Source organism: Rhinolophus sinicus, chromosome 15, assembly GCF_057876585.1.
Source record: "Rhinolophus sinicus isolate RSI-liver-muscle chromosome 15, RSI-T2T, whole genome shotgun sequence".
NCBI classification, from domain to species: domain Eukaryota; kingdom Metazoa; phylum Chordata; class Mammalia; order Chiroptera; family Rhinolophidae; genus Rhinolophus; species Rhinolophus sinicus.
The window spans coordinates 80617940-80641202 of NC_142515.1; the positions used below are offsets into that span (position 1 = coordinate 80617940).

Consider the following 23263-nt stretch of genomic DNA (forward strand, 5'->3'; position numbering starts at 1 on the left):
TAAGGTAACCATGTATCTCTGATTTACTTACAATTCAGTAGATAATGTAAGAGTTCTGAACCATGTGTCAGCCAATACCAGTGAAAGGAGTGACAAGCATCATCTTGAAAATTTTATTTCATTATAAAAGTAAACATGTTCTTAAACAGTAGTTGGAAAATAATTTCTACTACGTCAGAAGGCATGATTTATGTACCCCAAGGCAATAAAGCATCAAGAAGAAAGCTACACTAAACTTGTTTTGACCATAACAGAATTATAATATGATTTAAGAGTAATCTGAAACACCGGGATCCTTCATGAGAAGGAAGATATGTGCATTTAATATGCTTACAATGCTTATATCCTTTAAGTGCCCAGCACCCAGCACATACTGGAATAGAAATTCCCTTTTGCAACACAAGCATAAAACTTTAAGTTAATATGAGTGTTTTGAGGATAAGTATAATCATTTTGCATATAGAATAACAAGCCATAGTTTAATTTACTGAAAAAGAACACCAATACTTTGGGAATCCCTGAAAGGGCAATGTGACATAATTCATTTGAATAAAATACACCTAGCAAAATAAGAAAAAGTATTCTTCAGTAATACAGACACACACAGATGACCAAACATGGAGAAAAAAGAGTACTATGTAAGTCATTTGGTTGTGGGGAAATGTGCAGAGGAAATTATATATGGACTTGTTATAAGTAAGCAACATTGGTTTCATAATTCTAGAGACCCTTAGAAGTTTAACTGCTTTTTCATCATCCCAGGTGTACATGTAAATTTAGTAACTTCTACACAGTTATTCCTTTTTGTTGTATTTTTGTAGAACTCCGAAAAAAGAATAAACTTTTCTTTGTACATACAAATGAATGGAAAAAGAGAAGACAATTGTACTTCATTCCATACACGGGCTTGGGACTTGGACACCTTCAGGAAGGGATCGGTGGGTGAGAATGTCAAAATGTAGAGTAAATAGGACCAGCACCCGAATGGAGGGGTTAACTCAGGAAAAATGTGTGAAATGCCATTGTTATGATCAGCAGAAGCACAAGAGAATGGAAACTTTTTGGTGAAAGATTACAATCTCTCTAGAGTAATTTATTATGTCAATGAGCAAATATGAAAACTTAAGAACGTATTTATGGGGAAAACGTCTCCCTATGTCTGACTAGAGTTGACTATGCCACACTAAAATCTATCACCAATTTTTAATAAGCAAATAAATATTTTCTTGCTTTTTCATAGAAAATAAAATGAGATAGCAGTGACTAAATAATTTGTTCTCTGTGAGGTATGTTTTGAACAAGTTCATCTCCTGAGTCATAGATGCAACAGAACACTAACTCTTATGGACAATGCGTGACACAGGAATTCCACAAAATCAAGTCAGAGGACTGAAGAGAAAATCGTGTTAAGATTTCCAAAAGCATTATATGAAGAAAGGAAATTTCAATAGAGAATCCCCAGAGGGCCCACAATGGCTTTAAAATCACATTGAAGATTTTTAATTCTCACTGTTTTCTCACGTGTAACTACATTTTCAAAATAGCATCAAACTTTTTTCTCATTCTTCCCCTATACTTACATAAATTTATGAGATTATAATCTTAAAACAGTCATTCCTTACCTTTGATTCTTGAACTTTCTTGACTTTTTTCCTGCTGGAATTAAAACAGAAATAGATCAAAATCTGTAAGTATATGATCAACAGCCTGATATCAAGTATCACTATAACTCAAGACTTGTCTAAATGTTTTGTTGGCTATACACCCAGGAGTCATTGTAACACAATTCTCACCTTAACAAATATGTATGTCAAATCTTTTATTAGAGTCATAATCATTCTTAGTGGACATAAATTTGCTCTCAGAAACCAATATATTATATGAATATGAATTTATAAATAAATGAACAAAATGTTTAATAAATAATAAATTGCCATGCCTCTCAAATGCCTTAGGCCTTTCCATTTAATTCAAACTGATTATGAATAATGTCTTCAGAATTTGCTTTCAGCATTTCTACATTAGTCATAAGTTGTTGGTGAGGGAAAAGATTAAGAGAAAACAGTGGAGAATTCACTAAAAGAACACAAAAGACGTTTCAACTGTCATTCCTTCATCTTAACTTAGAATTGGTCCCTATCCTCACTTCTCTAAGGCTAAAGTTGGCAACAATTCTATTATTTATACTAAGGCTGCTTCAGTCAGACCTGTCCTTCAATTTGACATACACCATATTAGTTACCAGACAACCCCAAAAGAATTAACTTACTTTCTAGTTTTTAAGTAGAAATTGTGCACTCTATGACTTTTCAGTTAGTATTCAAGCACAGTTTACTCTAAAAGTTTCAGGGTCTCACATAAAAAAATAATTTTGAAATATGTTTCTAATAAAAAGTGATATATATATATATATATATATATATATATATATATATATATATATATATATTCATTCTTCAGTTCAGTGTGTGTATATGTATATACACTGAACTGAAGAATTGTGTTAATGCCAATAACTTTTGATAAAAGTTATAAACATAGTAAAAAATATGAAAAATTTAAAGAATTTATTTTGCTGAGAGTATTAATTCCAGAGAGTTTGAGAATAAAATTGAAGATTGATAAATGTATATTTATTCAACCAGCTAATCCACTGTATGATTCTATTAGATTTTAACACTTTGTGTTGTAATTGTCATCCTAACTTATCCAGGATTTGTGTTTGAATTCTGTACTATCCTGTGTTAATTAATTGATTATTGCAGTTCTAGTTTATTTTTAATTTAGAGTATCTGTTGTTCATTTAAACTAAAATTTAAATGTAAATTATTTATTTCAAAAACACGTATATTTTCAATATTAGGGGACAAGCAGGCTTACATTTTTCAGAGGTGTTTGTTAGTGAAAAATAATTTTCTCTTTTTCTTTTGTCATTCACTTAGTCATTTATTCTTTCAAAAAAAATGTGTAGATTACTTTTATGTGACAAACACTGCTCCACTTATTGAGGCTGTAAGGGATGAACAACAACAACAAAAATCATGCCCTTATGGAATGTACTATATTCATGATAATAAGTCCTATTTAGAAAACAGGACTTATTTTCATTGGAAACCTATGTTTACAATGATTTTTGAATAAAATTCTGAATGAGATGAGAGGATGATCCCAGCCTATATCTGGGGAAAATATGTTCTACGAGAGAAAAACAATTGCAACTTTCCTGAGGTTCAAGAGTTTTGGGCAATGTCAAAAATACCAAGGAGGCCATTTGCTTGGACTATCCTTTTCCACCCTTTCACTTTGAGTCTGTATCTGTCCTTATAGCTGAGATGTGTCTCTTGAAGGCAGCATATGGTTGGGTTTTGTTCTTTTTTTGGTCCAGTCTGCTGCTCTGTCACTTTTTATTTACAAGTTCAGTCCATTTACAGAAAAAGTCGAGAATCATATGACTACTCATACGTGGCACATAAAACTGAAAGCAACAAATGAACAAGACAAACCAAAAAACAAATAAAACAATCATACACACAGACAACAGTTTAGTGTTTACCAGGGGAAGGGGTGGTAGAAGAGAGTAAAGGGGATCAAACATGTGGTGATGGAAGGAGAACTAACTCGGGTGGTGAACTCACAATGCAACATACAGATGATGTTTTATAAAATTGTGCACTTGAAACATATATAATTTTACTAACCAATGTCACCCCAATACATTTAATAAAGATTAAAAAAATACCAAGGAGACCAGTGTGATTGAACTGGACTGAGTCAGGGGTGTTTAGTAGCAAATGCAATCAGGAATGCAATGGGGGCAGATAGATTAGTACTTGAGGCATTTGTTTGATCTTTGATTTTACACTGAGAGCTAAAATATTGAAAATTTTTTCTTGGAGGAATAACATTAACTGAATTATATTTAAATAGATTCATTCTGGCTATTGAGAATAGGTTGAACAGGGGAAGGGCAAAATTAGGGGGACCAGTAAAGAGGGTATTGTAACAATCAAGATGGAAGGTGATAATGGCATAGAACAGTGTGGTAGCAGTGGAGTTGAAATACCAGTTACCGCTGTCAAAATTTTCTGATAGAATAAATGTCAAGTATATGATATTGCAAAGACCAGGGTGATTTCAAAGATCTAATTAATTAGGATGGAGTTACCTCTGACGGCAATGACAAAGATGGTTGAGAAAGAAACGTTTTTATCACTTTTCACTTGCCTTCTAGTACTGTCCCACTCTGAGTTTTTCTCTTACTGTCTGGCCATTCCTGTTCCATCCCCTTTACTAATTCTTCCTCATATCCTCAATTTCCAAATATTTGTTCCCTGGATATTGAACCCTTTTCTTTCTTCCATACACCATTCCTACGGTGACCTTATCCAGTCTTCCGGACTTTAGTGTCACCCTTTTCCTAAGGACTCCCAAATATATATCTCCAGCTAATCTTCACCTTTGAACTTCAGACTCATATTCAGTTGTATTTTTGACATCTCTACTTGTTATGTCCAGAACTGAACTTCTGATCTTCCCTTCTTCAGCCATCTTTCTCATATTCCTCATCTTCTTTATCTCTTCATCCTTCTAGTCATTTACTTAAAGTAAACTCTGTCTACTGTGTCTCTTAAGAGCTAAAGAGCATGAAATGTTCAAGGGTTTGATATTTGACTTTGACTTAACTTTGAGTATCATTCTGAGGATGCAAAGTGGGAAAATAATTAAAATGTCTGGAACTCATGGGAGATAGCTCAATAAGATGCATCAACTTAGAAATCAACCAGGCTATGTATAAATCATCAGTATTGAATCTGGATACATATAGGAGTGTCAAATGATCTAGAACTTGGTATTGGAAATAATATAAGAAAAAAATATAGTGTTGAATTAGTCAAATAAGCAAATGGAAGGACAAATTATGGGAGAAAACCAAGAGTGGATGGAATCATAAAATCAAAGGAGAGAAATTTTCAATATTATAGAATTCTTCTGACAGGTCAAGTACAATTACATTTAAGATAATGCCCATTAGATACATTGAAATAGAATCATTAACTTCAAAGAAAACACATTTTTGGTGGTGTTATGGGCTTGGAAGTAACATTGAAGTTATTCAAGGAAGAACAGGGAGATTGAGAAATGTATAGAAATATAGAATCAGAGAAACATAACTAGGAAAGAAAGACATGGGGTGATATGTAGCTGAAAAGCAAAGTGAAGTCCATAGAAGTATTGTGTTTTTGCGGTTGTTGTTCATTTGTCTTTTTGTTATACTTTGTTTAGTTTTAGAATATATTATTTTTATCACTGAGAATAGAGAATGTCTAAATGATAGGAGATACATGCATAGTAGAAATGGAGAGGATTAAGATACAATGGAGAGATGATATGACTTATTTTATAAGGGTATCAAAATGGTATATTCAATGATACAGAATATAAATGGGGGCAAAACTCAGATAGAAGAACCAGTTCCTCTCGTATAACAGGTGCTCACAGGAAGGTGTGGTCATTAATACAGTCAGTTTTAGGTTTGATATGATATATTAAACATGTTCAATCTGTGATTTATTTCCTTTATGTCATAGAAAAATAGTGTTGAGTGGCGGAGTAGTATGGTTTGTTAGAAATCTGAGGAGATAGAATAAATTTAAATGAACTGTTTTTTGTGAGTGTAGGTGACTAGAACATCTTGGCATTGTCCTAACTTAGAAAATCCTAACTGAGTTTTGCCATCATAAATTTGTAGTGATACTGATCTTAACTTTATTTTAACTATTCCCACATAGGCCTAACACACTCTGATATTATATTTTGTTTCTATAATCCAATTATCTATTTATATAATTATATGCACTTATAAATTACCAATGAAAATATCCTTAAATATTCTATAAACTAGAAATGTTTAAGAAAAAATATACTTAAAGAAGATATATTAGTAATTTAATCTATGGAGAAGAATAGGAACAGACTTAAGAAGAAGGAAACAAGGATAAACTACTCCATTTACTGCCAAACTTGTATTAGAATCTTGTCAGTAGAGACCTATATACATCATTTAGGATTTTGAAAGTAATGTTATATATATATATTACTTTCTCCTGTGACTGTGACTAAAATTTTGTATTATTCACCTGACAATATATATTTCTCACAATTTTATTTTACAAACTGTTTGAAATGAGAAAATGTTAAGGAGAAAATTGTGATTAATTAATTATGTGAGAACTCTTAAGTGATCAGAATGATTTGTTACCCTATCAGCATGATGTATTTAAAAAAAAGTCTTATATTACGAAATCTTAGTTTTTGTTTGTAATAACAGAATGCCAAACTCTTGGAATATATCTGTTTTAAGATTCCTTCAAAAGGTTTTCTTACAAAGTGATCTCTTAAAATGAGAAATATATTTTGGCCAGGTACCAAAGATAAATAATAGCAAAACATTCATGTTTTACTTTGTACTATACCATTTCTTGGAAGAATCCCAAAGTGTTCTATTACTTATAGAAATAGACTCCTTGAAATCCATATCAATGGTAAAAATGAGCAAATGGATCCTTTCAAACAGTATGAGATTAGCAAAGACAATAATAAATAACTTTCTAAAAAATAATTTTAAGTTTGCATTGTATACAATATTCTATTGTAAAAGATATCCAGCATAAATTTGAAAATATTTAAAGGAAATACCTATTTAATTTTTGAAATATGATCTGATTTTTTTCTAAAAAATAATAGAGGTGATTGCATTTTTTAAACTTATAATACACATCCTAATTGGCTTTCAGATCCTTAATCCATTTACCTAATTTTTGTGTGAAGAAATTTGACACATGATTGGAAGGCATTAATGTTCTCATATCTTGTTACTACTTTAATGAAGTATCAATATACTAAACTACTCATTCTTTGAATATAGGTTTGTTTAGAGTGTACATGGCCAGCACTCTGCTATGAGATTGGGATTAACTACTAATAACATAAACTTCTGATCTCAGAAGTTCACATTCTATTTGGAGAGACTGATGATTATTAATTACAAACAATGATTAAGGATTTATAGGATGATGTGGAAACAACAATAGGGGGAGTAATTGTCAATGCCAAGTGTGGGGCAAACACAGAATTCACAGAGAAAATGTTGACTGAGCTAAGAATTAAAGGATGGTGATATAATTTTCTGGGGAAAAGTGTATTAGATGTACAAAGGCACAGAATGGTAAAATATTTCATCTTTTGTGAGGAACTGTGAATAGTTAAGCATAGCTCAACTATATACTTTTTGGACATGAGGTTTATATAAGTATATATTCAAGAAAGTTCTCTCCTATTTCCAGAAGAAAATGTATGCCCACTAAATAGCATAGCTCGATTTTGGGTCAAAATGGAGAAGTAGGTAAATGCTATGCTTACCTTCTCTCACAACCATATCATAATTACAATTAAACTACAGAACAACCATCATTGAGAAGCACCTGAAGTCTAGTTGCACCAAAGCCCTACAACTTCAGACATACAGAAGACGCATTCTCCAGGCTGGTAGTAGGGGTAGAGATGCTGGATGGACTGTTCCCACACCTGCATGTGACCATAACAAATCAGGAGGGATATCTTGGCTGTGGAAGTACCCGCTGGAGGAGTACCAATCCCACAACAAGCTCCCCAGCCTGGAGTTTCAATGCCAGGGAGAGAAGTCCCCATAAGTTCTGGCTGTGAAAACCAGTGGAGATTGTGGCTGAGTAAGATGGAGAGTGGCTGCATTCCCAGGTGCTCCTCTTAAAGGGCTCATGCATGGACTTACTCATTGAAGGACTCACTCTCTCTGAGCCCCAGCACTAGGGCAGCAGCTCAAAAGGCACTAGGGGCATACTGGAAGGAACCGAATTGTCTGGCTGGAAGGGAAGGGCTGGAGGACCTTTCTCTCAGATGGAGGCAATGACAGAAGCCATTGTTTCTTTGTTGAGCCCTCCCCTTTTCAGGCAGCTACCATATTTAAGTCTCCATCAACCTGGCTCCACCCTGGAGATTCTGAGACCCTGCTCCATCCAACATTTGGGCCCACCCAAGCCATTTCCAGTGGCTTTTGCATACAAACAGCCTGTGTTGGTTCATGCTGTGGAATTTCCTAAAACCTCACAAAGGTTCACAAAACCCAAACAAGCAGCATCTGACTTCCATGTGTCCCATACCTCTGGCTGAGCAGCCCTAAGCCTGGCACTAGTGATAGTCAGCCTTAGTGTGTGGCTTGGACACTCAAGGTATCTCCAAGCACAACAGGGGTGGTGGCCACCACCTCAGGATTGCTTTGTGGCTCATGCTCAGTGGCCCCAGGCAGGGCACAGACTGAGGCTGAACTTGGCCTGTAGCAGTTCCCCTCCCAGGAGTCCCATAGGCTTCCAGGCTCAGTGTCCAGCTTCAGACTGGGCTGGAGCATCACCGTCCACCTCCAAGCATGACACATCCAAAGGACAGACTGGGCAGGCACCAGAGCCCCACTAAAGTGAACCCTGCTCTGTAGGATCAGCCCCTGCACCGCAGCTCCTCCACTGTAAACACAGCCAGTCCTCACAACCCATCAGCCTGAGGGTCAATCCCTCTCGTTGATGTACAAACACCAGTCAAGTATCAACTACAACAGGAGGGCACACACATCCCACACAAAGGATACACCTAAAGCATGTAGCTCTGGTGACCAGGGAGACTGGTGACCACTGGGTCCCACAGGACACCTACTACATAAGGCCACTCTGCTAAGAGTGGGAGGCATAGCAGCCCTATATAGGAGAAAAAAGAAAAAAAAAGAAAAAAAGAAAAAAAGAAAAGCAAAAACACGGAGAGGCAACCAAAATGGGAAGACAAAAAAACATTTCCTAAATATAATAATAAAACAAAAAAGAACAAAGCTCCAGAAAAAGAACTAGAAAAAATGGAGACAAGCAATCTACCATGCATAGTTCCAAACACTGTTTATAAGGATGTTCAATGACAGGGAGAACTTCAACAAAGATTTAGAAAACATAAAAATGGAGATTGAAAACAAAAAGGAACCAGTCAGAAATGAAGAATACAATAACTGAAATGAAGAATACATTACAAGAAATCAATAGTAGATTAGATGAAGCAGAGGATCAAATAAGTCATTTAGAAGATAAGGTAGCAGAAAACACACAAACAGAACAGAAAAAAGAAAAAAAGAATCCAAAAAAATGAGAAGAGTTTAAGGGGCCTCTGGGGCAACATCAAGTGTACTGACATTTACATGATAGGGGTACCAGAAGGAGAAGGGAGAGAGCATGGAATTGAAAAATCTATGTGAAGAAATAATGACAAAAAATTTCCCTAACTTGGCAAAGGAAATCAAAATATAAGCCCAGGAAGCAAAGAATCCCAAACAAGATGAACCCAAACAGGCCAAAACCAAGACATAGCATAATTAAAACACCAAAGGGCAAAGACAAAGAGAGAATCTTAAAAGCAGCAAGAGAAAAGCAGTTAGTTATCTACAAGGGAGCTCCCATAAGATTATCAGCTGATTTCTAAACAGAAACTCTGCAGGCCAGAAGGGATTGCAGGGAGTATTCAAAGTGATGAAAAACAAGGAACTAAAACCAAGATTACTCTACTCAGCAAAACTGTCATTTAGAATTGATGGACAGATAGAGCTTAACAGACAAGAAAAGGCTAAAGGAGTTCATCACCACCAAACCAGTATTATAAGAAATCTTAGAGGCACTGATTTAAAATGGAGGGGGGGGGGGTAGATATATATGTATGTGTGTGTGTGTGTGTGTATATCAAAAACATGAATAAAAAATGACAATAACTACTTCTCTGTCAACAATCACTTTCAATGTAAATGGATTAAATGCTCCAATCAAAAGACATAGGGTGGCTGAGTGGATAAGAAAATAAGACCCCTACATATGCTGCCCATAAGATACTCACTTCATGCTGAAAGACACAGAGACTGAAAGTAAAAAAAAAAAAAGGGAAAAAATATTTCATGCAAATGAAAACAAACAAATAAAAAAGTTGCAGTAGCAATACTTATACCAGACTAAATAGACTTTAAAATAAAGGCTATAACAAGAGACAAAGAAGGACCCAATAATCCCACATCTGATATTTATCTAATGAACCCAAAATGCTACTTTGAGGAGGACATGTAAATTCACATGTTTATTGCAGCATTATTTACAATAGCCAAGATATGAAGGCAACCTGGGTGTCCCTGAATGGATGAATGGATAAAGAGGTGGTACATATATACAGTGGAATGTTACCCAGCCATTAAATAAATAAATAAATAAATAAATAAATAAATAAATAAATAAATAAGAAAGGAAGAAATCTTGCCCTCTGCAACAACATGGACAAACCTGGAGAGTGTTGTGCTGAGTCAAACAGAGAAAGATAAATGTCATATGATTTAACTGATAAGTAGAATCTAAGGAACAAAATAAGCAAACAAAACAGAAACAAACTTATAGATACAAGGAACATTTTGTTGGTTGCTAGATGGGAGGAAGGTTGGGGGTGAGTGAAAAAGGGGAAGGGATTAAGAAGTACAAATTGGTTGTTACACTGTAGTCATGGGAATGCAGGTAGGGTATAGCATAAGGAATATAGTTAATAATATTGTAATAACTACGTATGGTGTCAGATGGGTACTAGATTTATCAGGGTGACAGATGGGAAGGGGGCTTGGGGCAGGGTGAAAAAGGTGAAGGAATTAAGAAGTATAAATTAGTAGCAACAAAATAGTTATGGGGATATAAAGTAAAACATAGAGAATATAGTCAATAATATAATAATAACTATGTATAATGCCAGGTGGGTACTAGACTAGTCAGGGAGATCACTTTTTAAATTATATAATTGTCTAACCAGTATGCTGTACACCTAAAATGAATATAAAATAATACTGAATGTCAACTGTCATTAAAAAATTAAAAAGGGGGGGGGAAAGGTAAATGGAAATAAGAGGTTCAAATTTCCAGCTATAAAACAAATAAATCTTAGGAATGTAATATACAGCATAGGGAAAATAGTCAATAATATTGTGATAGCATGGTATAGTGTCAGATGGTTGCTGGACTTGTGGTGAGTACTTCTTTAGGTACATAAATGTTGAATAACTATGGTGTACACCTGAAACTAAATAATATTTTATGTTAGCTATATTTTAATAACATTTTTTTAAATTAACAATAAAAAATACAAGCACACACAAAAGAAAGTAGCACATATATATATAATGGAATATTACTCGGTCATAAAAAAGAATGAAATCTTACCATTTGCAATAATACCTAGAGGTATTATGCTAAATGAAATAAATCAGAGAAAGACAAGTACCCTATGATCTCACTTATCTATGGATCTAAAAAACAAAATAAACAAAAAACAAAACAAACTCATATATACAGAGAACAGAAGGATAGTTATGAGATATTCTGAAAAAGCCAACCTCTCAGAGTTACATGGTCCAAAATTGGAAGAGGTAGCTGCAAATTTAAACTGTCAGCTTATCCTGAAACAGTGGATATCTGTCTTGCTCAGCATATGCCATGTAGGGAGGGCAGACAAAAGATCTTGGGACAGTGCAAACTGAAGTGTTAGAACTAAGATGTTGGCATAATACTAAAACCCTTGAAATGGATTGGGAAAAAATCAAACAAATAAAAACAAAACAAAGCAAACAAACAAAAAAAAACGTATATTACCTGCAAATTCTTTGGGAAAATCTACAAAAGAAAGATGAAAATCTGCAAGTGAGGGACGATAGTAAAAAATGCGATAAACTGGGGCCGGCCCGGTGGCTCAGGCGGTTAGAGCTCCATACTCCTAACTCTGCAGGCTGCTGCTTCAATTCCCACATGGGCCAGTGGGCTCTCAATCTCAACCACAAGGTTGCCAGTTCAATTCCTCGAGTCCCGCAAGGGATGGAGGGCAGCGCCGCCTGAAGTTAAGATTGAACATGGCACCTTGAACTAAGCCACAGCTGAGCTCCCAGATGGCTCAGTTGGTTGGAGCACGTCCTCTCAACTGCAAGGTTGCTGGTTTGACTCCCGCAAGGGATGGTGGGCTGTGCCCCCTGAAACTAGAAAACAGCAACTGGACCTGGAGCTGAGCTGTGCCCTCCACAACTAAGACTGAAAGGACAACAACTTGAAGCTGAACGGCACCCTCCACAACTAAAAAATTGAAAGGACAACAACTTGACTTGGAAAAAAGTCCTGGAAGTAAACACTGTTCCCCAATAAAGTCCTGTACCCCTTCCTCAATTAAAAAAAATGTGATAAACTATTGAAGATCAAAGATTGTCATGATTGGTGTAGGAGGCCAATGAGAAGAGGTTGGAGGTTAATTTAAGAGAAATCTTTGGAGATTTGCTCTTCTCTGCCAACCCAACTCCAAAAAAGCCTTATAAGTGCCCTTTCCATTGGCACTGTAACACATTATGTCTGTAGCAAAAACCTCAAAGCAGGATAGCTTATCATAGCCCAAACCATCAGGTGCAGTGAGCTGGCTGATTACATATTCTTGCTCATGTATTCCTCTATCTACTCTATTTCAAAATAACAAGGATTTATGAATTACAATCTAAGGGCAACATGCCTTCCCAATGTTGCTTCTTTCAAAGGGTTAAAAGGTAAACTTCTCAGTACAGAAAATTGTAGCAACTGGGAAATCAGGGGTGGTTCTTTGGTGTCTAAGGATATTAACCCTGTGAACACTTCTTTTACCCTCTCTTGAATCAAATGAGGATTAACAGGAAGCAGTGCCTGACTATCTGCCCGTTCCAATTTGAACACCTGATCTTCTTATTGGAAAATGACCTTGCAGATCAAAACAAATAGGCACCTCAAGAGTATGATTACTATAAAAGAACTCAGAGACAAAATGGACAACGTAAACCATCTGAAATAATTATAATTTTTAACAAGCAAGATGAGTAGACTTCAGAATATATTTTAGCAAATGAAATGAAAACAACGAATCATAATGAAAAACTAAATGGAAATTTCAAACATGAAAAATATAATAATAGTAGAAATAATGAATATGAGAATTAGTTAAATAGCAGGATGAATGAAATAGATTAATTAGTAAGGTACAATACTGAATGAAGGCAAAGAATCCTGGAAAGACAGTTAAAAATACATCAGTGAAGCTAAATGGTATGGGGCTTCTCAGTAGTAGTGCCCTCAAATTAATAGGAATTACAGAAATACAGAAACCTAAACATGGAAGCAGGAAAGAGTAAACAGAATAGTGAAAATATATTTTCCACAATATATAAATAATCTAGAATTAAAAGTTTATAGAATATCAATTAGGATATAGGAAAAAAATTACAACTACTTGCATAGAGTAAAATTTAAAAAGATAAGTGACTATACACATACACACACACACACACACACACACACACACACACACACACACATATATGCCATATATATAAAATTCCAGAAAGAAACAGCAGACACAAATGAAGGCAACAAAAATCAATAACATAAGATTTCTCAAGTTATATGTTTCTAATAAGGCAATGAAATATTTTTAATTCTTAAATAAAAATACTTTCAACATTTACGAGTGACTTCATAACAAATTATCCTTAGGCATGGGAGGATTAAAAATGGTTTTGAGATTTTGGGTTGTCAATAATTCAGCAGAGTTCTTCACTGTTTCAGTAAGACTCTTTTTTACCCTTTTCATTTGGAAAATTACTCATAGAAAAAATATTTTAATGAGAAGAGGAAAAACAAAACTCCAGGAGAATTTAACAGAGAAATAACTTCATAGCAGCAAGTAAATTGTTGCCTAAATAACAAGAACAAAAATAGAAGATTAAAAGAAAAACTAGTTTCACATTAAGGGAAAGGGAAAGATACAGACAATAATATCTTGGTGTGTTTTGGGAGGAGGGGCAGTAGAAAACAAAACAAATTGAATTTAATCTAAAATGTTTATCCTTCTATGGGAAAATATAAATTTTAAGGAAGTTAATAAATTAATGAAGAGAATGTAAATCTGATTTTTGTCTTAATTTATCCATGATAATAATGAAAACGAACTATAGCATATTAAAGGAAATCATATCTATACAAAGAAAGTAGGAAATAAAAACAATAGAAGATAAAAGTACAGTAATAACGTGTAAGAAATATGTGTGACAGAAGGTGGAAACCAAACCAAATATAATAGTAATAATAATAATTTTAAATGGTTTAAACTCACCATTGAAAACTCTGATAGGTATAAAAATAAGTTCTAGCAATAAGTTGTCTTCAATAAGCACTTAAAAGGACAAAAATATATAGCTATATATACATTTCTTTATCCAAGTTAAGAACCAAATGATATTTGGTGTCGCATAAAATGCATATAAAATGAGATAAAATGCATGTAAAAAATATGGCAAATTTGATAAGGGAATTAGGAAAAAATATAATCTTAATAGGAACCATGGACTAAGAAGATATAACTATCACGAACATATATATATTTACCTAATAACAGACTGACCACTGACTATATAAATGAATTATATTAAGTAATGATTTGATGGAATATATATATATATATATATTTTTTAAATTTTACTTATCTTTATATATATATATATATACTTTATATATATATATTCTTTAGATATATATATATATATATATATATATATATATTCTTTATATATATATATATATATTCTTTATATATATATATATATATATATATATATTCAGGGGGTTCCAAAAAGTGTATACAAGTGGACACTTTGGTCAACGCTGCTCAAGCAGTAGTTCGCCATAATCAGAAGTGTCTAGTTGCTGATGGTAACCACTTTGAGCACTTCTCCTGTTAATTGCAGAAGTCAAACGTGATTTGTATTCATCTTTTGTTATTGGTATATATTGAGCATTATGATTTTAATCCAGTTTTCCTTTCTTAAAATGTGAATACATTTTTTTGGTACCCTTGTCTATGTGCGTGTGTGTGTGTGCAGTTTTTAAACAATCTCCTTGAAACTGTAAACTCAAGCAAAGAATAATCTGATCTATGAATTCTAAACAGGATTACCTCAAGCAATTAGATAAAGAACCCTATGTGCACTAAGGAAAAATAGCCTTGTTTTAAAGCACTAATACAACATTTACAAAAACTGAATATGTATTAGGCTATAAAGAAAGCTTTATAAAAACCAATGGACAAATTATACATATAGTTTTATCATATAATATTCACTACTATTATAATTATAATAAGGAGACGCCGAAATTAAGACCCTGTAACCAGAGTATAAGTAACGGATTACTAATCTTTTCATTAAATGGGAAATCATAAAATAATTCTGAAATATTTAGACTGAAGCAAAGGAAAGCACTCCATGACAAAATTCATGGAGTTTTGGAAAAACAACATTTGTGGGCAATTTATAGCTTTAATTATCAGGAAACAAGAAAGGTTATAAAATACAAACTATGTATTCAGTTTAAGAGGTTAAAAGAAACAGCATAAACAAAAATAAAGAAAAAGGATTGCCATCAAATGAAATGGAGAACAAAAATAAATAAAGGATATAAACAAAATTTGAACTGGGATTTTCTTGTTATTAAGATTAATAAGATCTCCCAGACAAACCTTTGGGCGAATGAATTAAACAGTAAAATGTAAAGTGTTAAGAGTAAACACAATACATTATAAAAAAATTGGAAATACAGATTGCTGAGATTAAATGTGCAGGGTATTTAAACATTATATTCTAATTAAGTCTCATCTAATTATCTTAGATGTAAATGATATGTTTCTCCAATAAAAGGAAAATGGCAAAAATCAACAAGAAGGAACAAAATACATAGATAAGTAAAATTAAAAAAAAAGAAAAAAGTAACGTAAAAATCAAAACAAAAAAAAGGTTTGAAATGGCCCTCAAAAATCTCTTTTAAATGTCCAGATTCAAATCCTTTTGCAGTTGAAATCTATTAGATATTCAAGAAAAAATATTTTGTTTGACAAAATTTTAAGAAAATATAAATTTAAAACCAAGTAGGAACAATTCCCTGCAAACTGGATATTATAAAGCTAAGAAATTCTGATAAGTTCCATAAGGAGTAGGATGAGAGGATGACCACTGCAGCAATGGTTGCAGTAAAAGACTGATTTGGTAATTCTTAGGAGAATTAACTTGTAAATATTGTGGATTGAACAATTAAAAGCTATAATAAAATGACATGAAAAGATCTTGGAAACAAAACACTAAGTAAAAAATTAAGCAATGCTATGAAAACAAAAACAATAATACTATTTATGTGAATCCAAAACACAAAATTATAAGAAAATAATTTTTTTGCAGGAAAACATACAAATAAAAATTAGTCAGCCAATAAATTTAAATGGTTGACAATAAAAGAAAGTGTTAAGTAGAGAATGAGAATATAATATAATAGAGAGATGGATGAAATTGTGAATGTACAATTGTTAGATAGAAAAATAATAGATGATAGATATTAGATAGATACATACATATATGCATATATAAATACATGTATACAAAAAAATGAGAATAAAACAGATAATTCATTTCACCCGATGATGATAACAGGCACTTAAAGAATATGCCTTAATTGTCTTGTATGGAATTCAAACAGGAGAAATACACAAATATATACGGTATCTAATTTTTTTTTTTTTAATGGCATTTTGGGTAAATGGGGGCAATAAGGGAATGTGCAATTTCTAGTCTGAGTCCAACTTGGAAGGAAAATATTTTCTTTAACTTCTGTAACTTGGAGTACAAATTTATATTACTTATTTGACCACAAAAACTCAAGAAATAAACTTAAAATGTTTCTACTTTGGTAGTGCCTTAAGATCCTTTACAGCTGAGAAGTTTTTATCTCTGGTAATTTGTACTCCTGATTCATGCTTCACAAGGTTCCCAAGGACAGAAATAAACAGAATACAATCAGAATCCAAATATAAAACACATAAATGTCAGTGGGAGCAACAATTGGCTAACTATGCTGGCTCAAATTTCAAACATTGATATCACTGCATAGAATATAAATTGAGAATAAAAATATTTAAGGAAATGCAGAAAATTATTGATATGAAACTCCTTAAAATACAAAGTTAGGATAGTTCAAAATAAATTAACCAGTTAACAAGTTTAATAGTACCAAGCTGAAGATAATTATGCAACTAGAAGACAAATCTGAATGAGTCCACCCAAGAAACTGGAATCAATGAGGATGGTTTTCACCAGATGATCAGAAATGGTATTTGAGAAAATCAGTAAACGCATTTCTACATTCCTTTGTGAATATCAGCTACGCTTAAATATGCAGCTATCCACGAGAGAGCAAACCCACTTTAGGTAATATATCCTAGAATAATTTCTGCATGTAGCCACTTGGAAAAATGTACAAGAATGCTGCTAGCTGCACTATTTGTAATAACAAAAAAACTGAAACTATCCTTCATATGATGATGAATGCGGCATTTTATAAGTGGAGCATTAATTATAGAGGAAATAAATTGTAATTATAGAGGAAATAAAGAAATTGAAGCTATTAAGATCATTATAAATAAATAAAATGTTACAAATATACATATAAAATTTTATAGCATGCAACATCACTATTTATTATTTGTGAACATATCCTTATATATTAAACTTACAAAGACTATAGTGGAAGTGCTTAGCACAAAATTCAAGAAAACATTTACTTTTGAAGAGGATGCTGTGGGGACAGAGTCCCAGAGAGCAGTTTCCAGGCTCTCAGCCTCACATGAAAGGTACTGGCTCGGGTAGTAGATGTCTGTCAGCTGTGGCTAATTGGCCATCAGCTGTAACCAGCTAGCCTATTAGCCACTGATATAACTGCTGTGGCTGCATTGGTTGGTCAGTTGGTTGGTTGGCAGGCAGAGAAGCGGACAGCAGGTTGCAGGTCATAGGTCGCGTGGATCCTTCCTCCAGTGAGACTATAGTGGTATGATTCCCCTACCTATGGCTCCGTGGGTGTTCCTTTTTGGCCTCACCAGGTCCTGCTTTCTTGTGTGGGGAGCGGGAGCAGAGACCCTGCAGGCCACCTCACATGACAAACGGCGCAGTGAGCAGGGTCCCCCACATGACAGATGCTTAGGAAAAGAATATGATTGGGGATAGGTACAAAGGGACTTAAACAATATTTTTAACCTTTTTTTTTTCTTATTTCAGTGTTAAATTCATAGGGGTTTATTAACTTATAAGTTATAATCTATCAGAAATAGTTTTTAATAAATTACAGGAAAAGGAAAGTTATGTAAATGCCAAATTCCAATAAACTAATAAAAAGACTTAAAACATCTGCTGTTAATTTCATTATCATAGAGAAAAACATGCTGATACATGGAGACATTTGATATTGTGTATCTGCACAGGCATATGATTTAAACTGCTGCTTAATATAAAAAGACATGTGCAGCAGGTTGCAAATAGGTCCTGAGGGGATGGAATAACCCATCTGGAGAGTGTGGCCCACCTGCCCAATTAGCACTAAGGCTGAAAGCCGCTGACAAGCAGCTTCTATTTTTATCTAATCTTTAAATTCCAGGAACATCATTTCACTAAATCATAGCTTTCTAGTAGGATTGTAAAAGCTTTCCCTCTGCTTATTTATTTTTAATCTAGATTTCTCTCAAGAGCTCATAGTTGGCTACTATCCTGATAAACTCTCCATATCCTCTACCATCACGTCATTGGAAAAAAGAAACAAAAATCCTCCCCTGAGCTAAAAGTAAAACAAAAAAGTATCCAGGAATATTCATCAATTTATTCATACTGTTGAAAATTAATTTTGAGAAAATTTAAGAATTAATAATTCGCTATTATTTTTAAGTTTTTTTTTCCATTATGCATTTCATTATGTAGGCTGATATGGAAATTTAAATATATTTACAACTACTTGGACAATTTGCTTAAAGAGACAATAAAATACACCCATGAGTTTACTAAACATTCCTACAATTGCTCTTTAAAAGTTAGCTTTAATTTAACTGTATATTCAATACAATTTTGTATTTGAAAGATATAATACTATGGCATTAGCAATGATGAGGTAGTATGCTACAAACGCACTCTGAATTTGTGTGACATTATGAGAAAGATCTAGTATTTAATGAATTACATATGTGTGTGTTCTTAATTCCACGTATAGGTTAGATAAGACACATATATATGTATGTATACATGTGCATGTATACATATTATATAATATATATAGTTTATATATAATATAAAAATATTATATATATACATGTATACACATATGTGTATATATATAGATATACACACACACATATATATACATATATATACATATACATATATCCGTATATATATATATATATATATAGTGCCCAACAAATGTATAAACATTTTAAGAGACGTTAACACTTTGGCCAACGTTGCTCAAGCAGTAGTTCACCGTAATCAGAAGTGTCTGGATGCTGATGGTAACCACTTTGAGCACCTCTTGTAATTGCAGAAGTCAAACGTGACTTATATTCATCTTTTGCTATCTGTATATATTAATACAATTTTTTTTCCTTTCTTAAAATACGTGTGCATTTTTTGGCACCCTCTGTACACACACATACACATACACACACACATACACACACAATGATTATGAGGATTTATTCAGATAATGAGATACATGAGAATGAGGATTATAATAGATGAACCAATGCAGTCTGTTCTTGGACATAAGTGATGAGGAAGCAAGCTTGTTTACAGAGTGAGGGACAAGGCTATTTTGGGAATGTGGAAGTCGTATCTGAATCATTGGCCCTAAAAGAACACAAGGATATCAAATGATAGGAAAATAGATCCAACCTATATACTAGTTTTCAAAAGTGAAAACAATTCTGATCAATTTTAGATTTTGAACTTGTTATATCCTCAATTAGAATATTTTTATATTGACATACAAAAAACATGGAGCTAGATTTCTAAAGTAAAACAAAGAAGATGTACTACTTCCTTTGAGTCAAAGAATAAAATAAAATTAAAAAAAAAGGAAATTCACACTATTCACTCCATAATAAGGGGGGAAAAAAGAACAAATCAATGAGCCTTCGGCTTTCAAAGATATAATTCATGATTACATTCCAAACAATGGCATAATTATATTAGAAAGCAAGTTCACTAATTCTTTGCTATTTGAGTAGGTGTAATTCTATCAATTTTCAACTTAAGAAAAGAAATAAGACTTCACAATAATTGAGGAAATCCTTTTTTTTTCCTAGTTTTTTTTTTTTTTTTTTAATTGGGGAAGGGGAACAGGACTTTATTGGGGAACAGTGTGTACTTCCAGGACTTTTTGTTTTTTTTTCCAAGTCAAGTTGTTGTCCTTTCAGTCTTAGTTATGGTGGGCGCAGCTCAGCTCCAGGTCCAGTTGCTGTTGCTAGTTGCAGGGAGCCCAGCCCACCATCCCTTCCAGGAGTTGAACCAGCAACCCTGTGGTTGAGAGGACGTGCTCCAACCAACTGAGCCATCTGGGAGCTCAGCAGCAGCTCAGCTCAAGGTTCTGTGTTCAATCTTAGTTGCAGGAGACGCTGCCCTCTATCCCTTGCAGGACTCAAGGGATTGAACTGGCAACCTTGTGGTTGAGAGCCCACTGGCCCATGTGGGAATTGAACCAGCAGCCTTCGGGGTTAGAAGCATGGAGCTCTAACCGCCTGAGCCACTGGGCCGGCCCAGAGGAAATCTTTTAAAAATAGGTAGAAATCTCATAACATTTAAACTTATTAAATATTTGGAGGGCTCCATATCTGTCAATTAAATAATGGTCAACATTTCTAAAAGTCTGAGAAAGTATCAGAAAAGTCTGAGACAATCTAAACTGATTTAATATTTAAATCCCTACAGGTGTTGAGTGACTACTACTTATGAGACAATAGAAATGAAGAAAGAAAAGAGAAAAACCCAGGAGTAATATGTTAATGTCTGATATTTATTGTCTTTTTTTTTTTTTTCAGTTCTCACTACTGAACTATTAGCAATATAACATAGTGAAAGTCATATATTCTTATATATTGGTGCTGTGGTTGTATTAAAGTATTTACATTTTAAACTTATTTTAGAGTCAAATAAAAATTAAATTGCAATAGAATAATGTTGTTAGATTCAAAACTTGAATGTATAGCATCACTTTGGAGACTGAGAAGTTAAAATAAAATAAAATTAACTTCAATTATTGTTTGTTTTTGAGGTCTGTTAAATATCATCAGCATTTTCAAGTAGATGTGATAAAACAAATTCTGTTTCAGATTACTTTATATAATATTTGTCTTCCAAGTCAGTGTACAAACAATCACACAGGTCAGGAAAACTCAAGAGGCACAGTAGAATGGAAATGCTAATAATAGTCTATCAATAGCATAATCTACAACTCAGACAATGCATCCTCTCAGACAATGGAGAAAGGGTTATGTCTGTAAATATGAGGAAGACAGGGTAAGATCATGCTCAGAATATAAGTTGATTGTGGGGAGAGATGGGTTGCAAAGAAGACTAACGTTAAGAGATCATAAATTTATACACAGATGTCTGACTGCTGGATAAAGGTCATAGGTCTGGAAAAAAAATTTAAATTTCTCAAATTTTAGTGTGCATAAGAGTCATTCAGGAACTAGTTAAACTGCAGACTTCTTTGGGTGCCATTTCAAGAAGAGTGAATTCATTCAATGTCCTTTATCTAAAATAGCTTTAAAATCAATTCCTCATAGGAGCCATTTATCAAAATTTCTCTCAAAATTATATTGGAAATGTACAATAAAAAACACATCACAATTGAAGATTATAATTACTCTGCTTGTGTTTATGCGGAATTCAATTAACCCCTTATTTTCAGTTATGCTAGTTGTTCTTGTCCCTAAATGTCTTTTGTTTCATTTCTTAAAAATTGCAGTTGGAAGAAAGGATCAAGAGGGCAGAGGAGAAAGCTTCTAAAATCACCTCCTCCCATGAACACACCAAAACTACTACTACATATGGAACAACTATCACTGAGAATGATATGAAGAGGAGCAGAGCAAATATTCTACAACTAAAGATATAAAGAAAAAGCCACATAGAGATGAATAGTAGGGTCAGAGACACAATTTAGTCAGTACCCATACCCCTGGTGCAGGGTATAACTAGGATTGATATCACAATCATAGAGGTTCCCCATGTGGAAGGAGGGGTCCAAGCCTTATATTAGGTTCCCCAGACTGATGGACCTATACTAAAAAGAAGAGCCTCCTTACGTCCAGCTTTGAAAATCAACGGCACTTACATCAGAAAAGTCAAAGAAATTTAGGAAACAAAAACACAGTTCTTAAAGGGCTCATGCATAAACTCATTCCTCTTAGTTCCAGCCCAGAGGCAGCAGTTTAAAAAGTGTCTGGGTTGTACATGAAGGAGATATATTGGCTAATTTTAGGGTGAGTGGCAGAGGGGCAGGGATCTGTTAGAACTTTCTATGGAGAAAGAAGTACTGGTGAGCACCATTTTATTTCTCTCTCCTTTCACCTACCTGGCCTGGAACTGGTGGGTACCATTTCTGACAATCTCCATTCCAACACTGTTTGCCTTGCTTCAGCTGGAGCTCATGCCAAGGGGCTCTCACTCTAACACTTTGGCAGGAGACCTCAGCCAGCACCAGGTTCCTTAACAAGTGGCTCCTGCCCTGACTGCTCTGACACACATGGAGGGTGGTTTCCATTGGTACAGGCACCCCTTTTGAGGCCCCAACTACACTCCACAGGGTGGGTAACCTCAGCTAAGAACAGTACCCCTCCAAAGCAGCCATTGCTCTGGGGAGGGGACAGCATCTGCACACCAATGTACTCACAACAGCCATGGCTGGGTCACACAGACAGCTGAGCCAGTGACTAGCTCTACCCATTAGAGCATCTATAGCAGTTAGGCCCAACTACAAGAGACGGGTACACACAACCCGCATAAGGATTACCCCTGGAGCACCTGGCTTTGGTGAATGAGGGGCTTGTGCCACTAGCCTACACAGAACACATTCCTCATAAAGCTACTTTTTCAAGACTGGGAGTTGTAGGTGATCTACCTAATACATAAAAGAAAAAAACATCACAAAGAGTAAGTCAAAATGAGGAGATAAGAAATAATGTTCCAAATGAAATAAAAATACAAAAAGCAAAAAAATAAAATAAAATAAAATAACATAGAGATAAACAGCCTACC

At 34.0% G+C, this 23263-nt stretch overlaps 1 protein-coding gene across 5 annotated transcripts in view; it reads right to left on the reverse strand.

Moving 5' to 3' along the window:
• The window catches only part of FSTL5 (follistatin like 5), a 639519-nt gene that overhangs the window by 523139 nt on the left and 93117 nt on the right, over positions 1–23263 (reverse strand). For 3 of the 5 annotated variants that reach the window (XM_074337776.2, XM_074337777.2, XM_074337779.2), the window contains one exon: positions 1623–1656. In XM_074337776.2, the coding sequence (XP_074193877.2) occupies positions 1623–1656 (34 nt within the window). The remainder of the gene's footprint in view (positions 1–1622; positions 1657–23263) is intronic. The other 2 variants (XM_074337780.2, XM_074337778.2) reach the window with 1 other exon arrangement.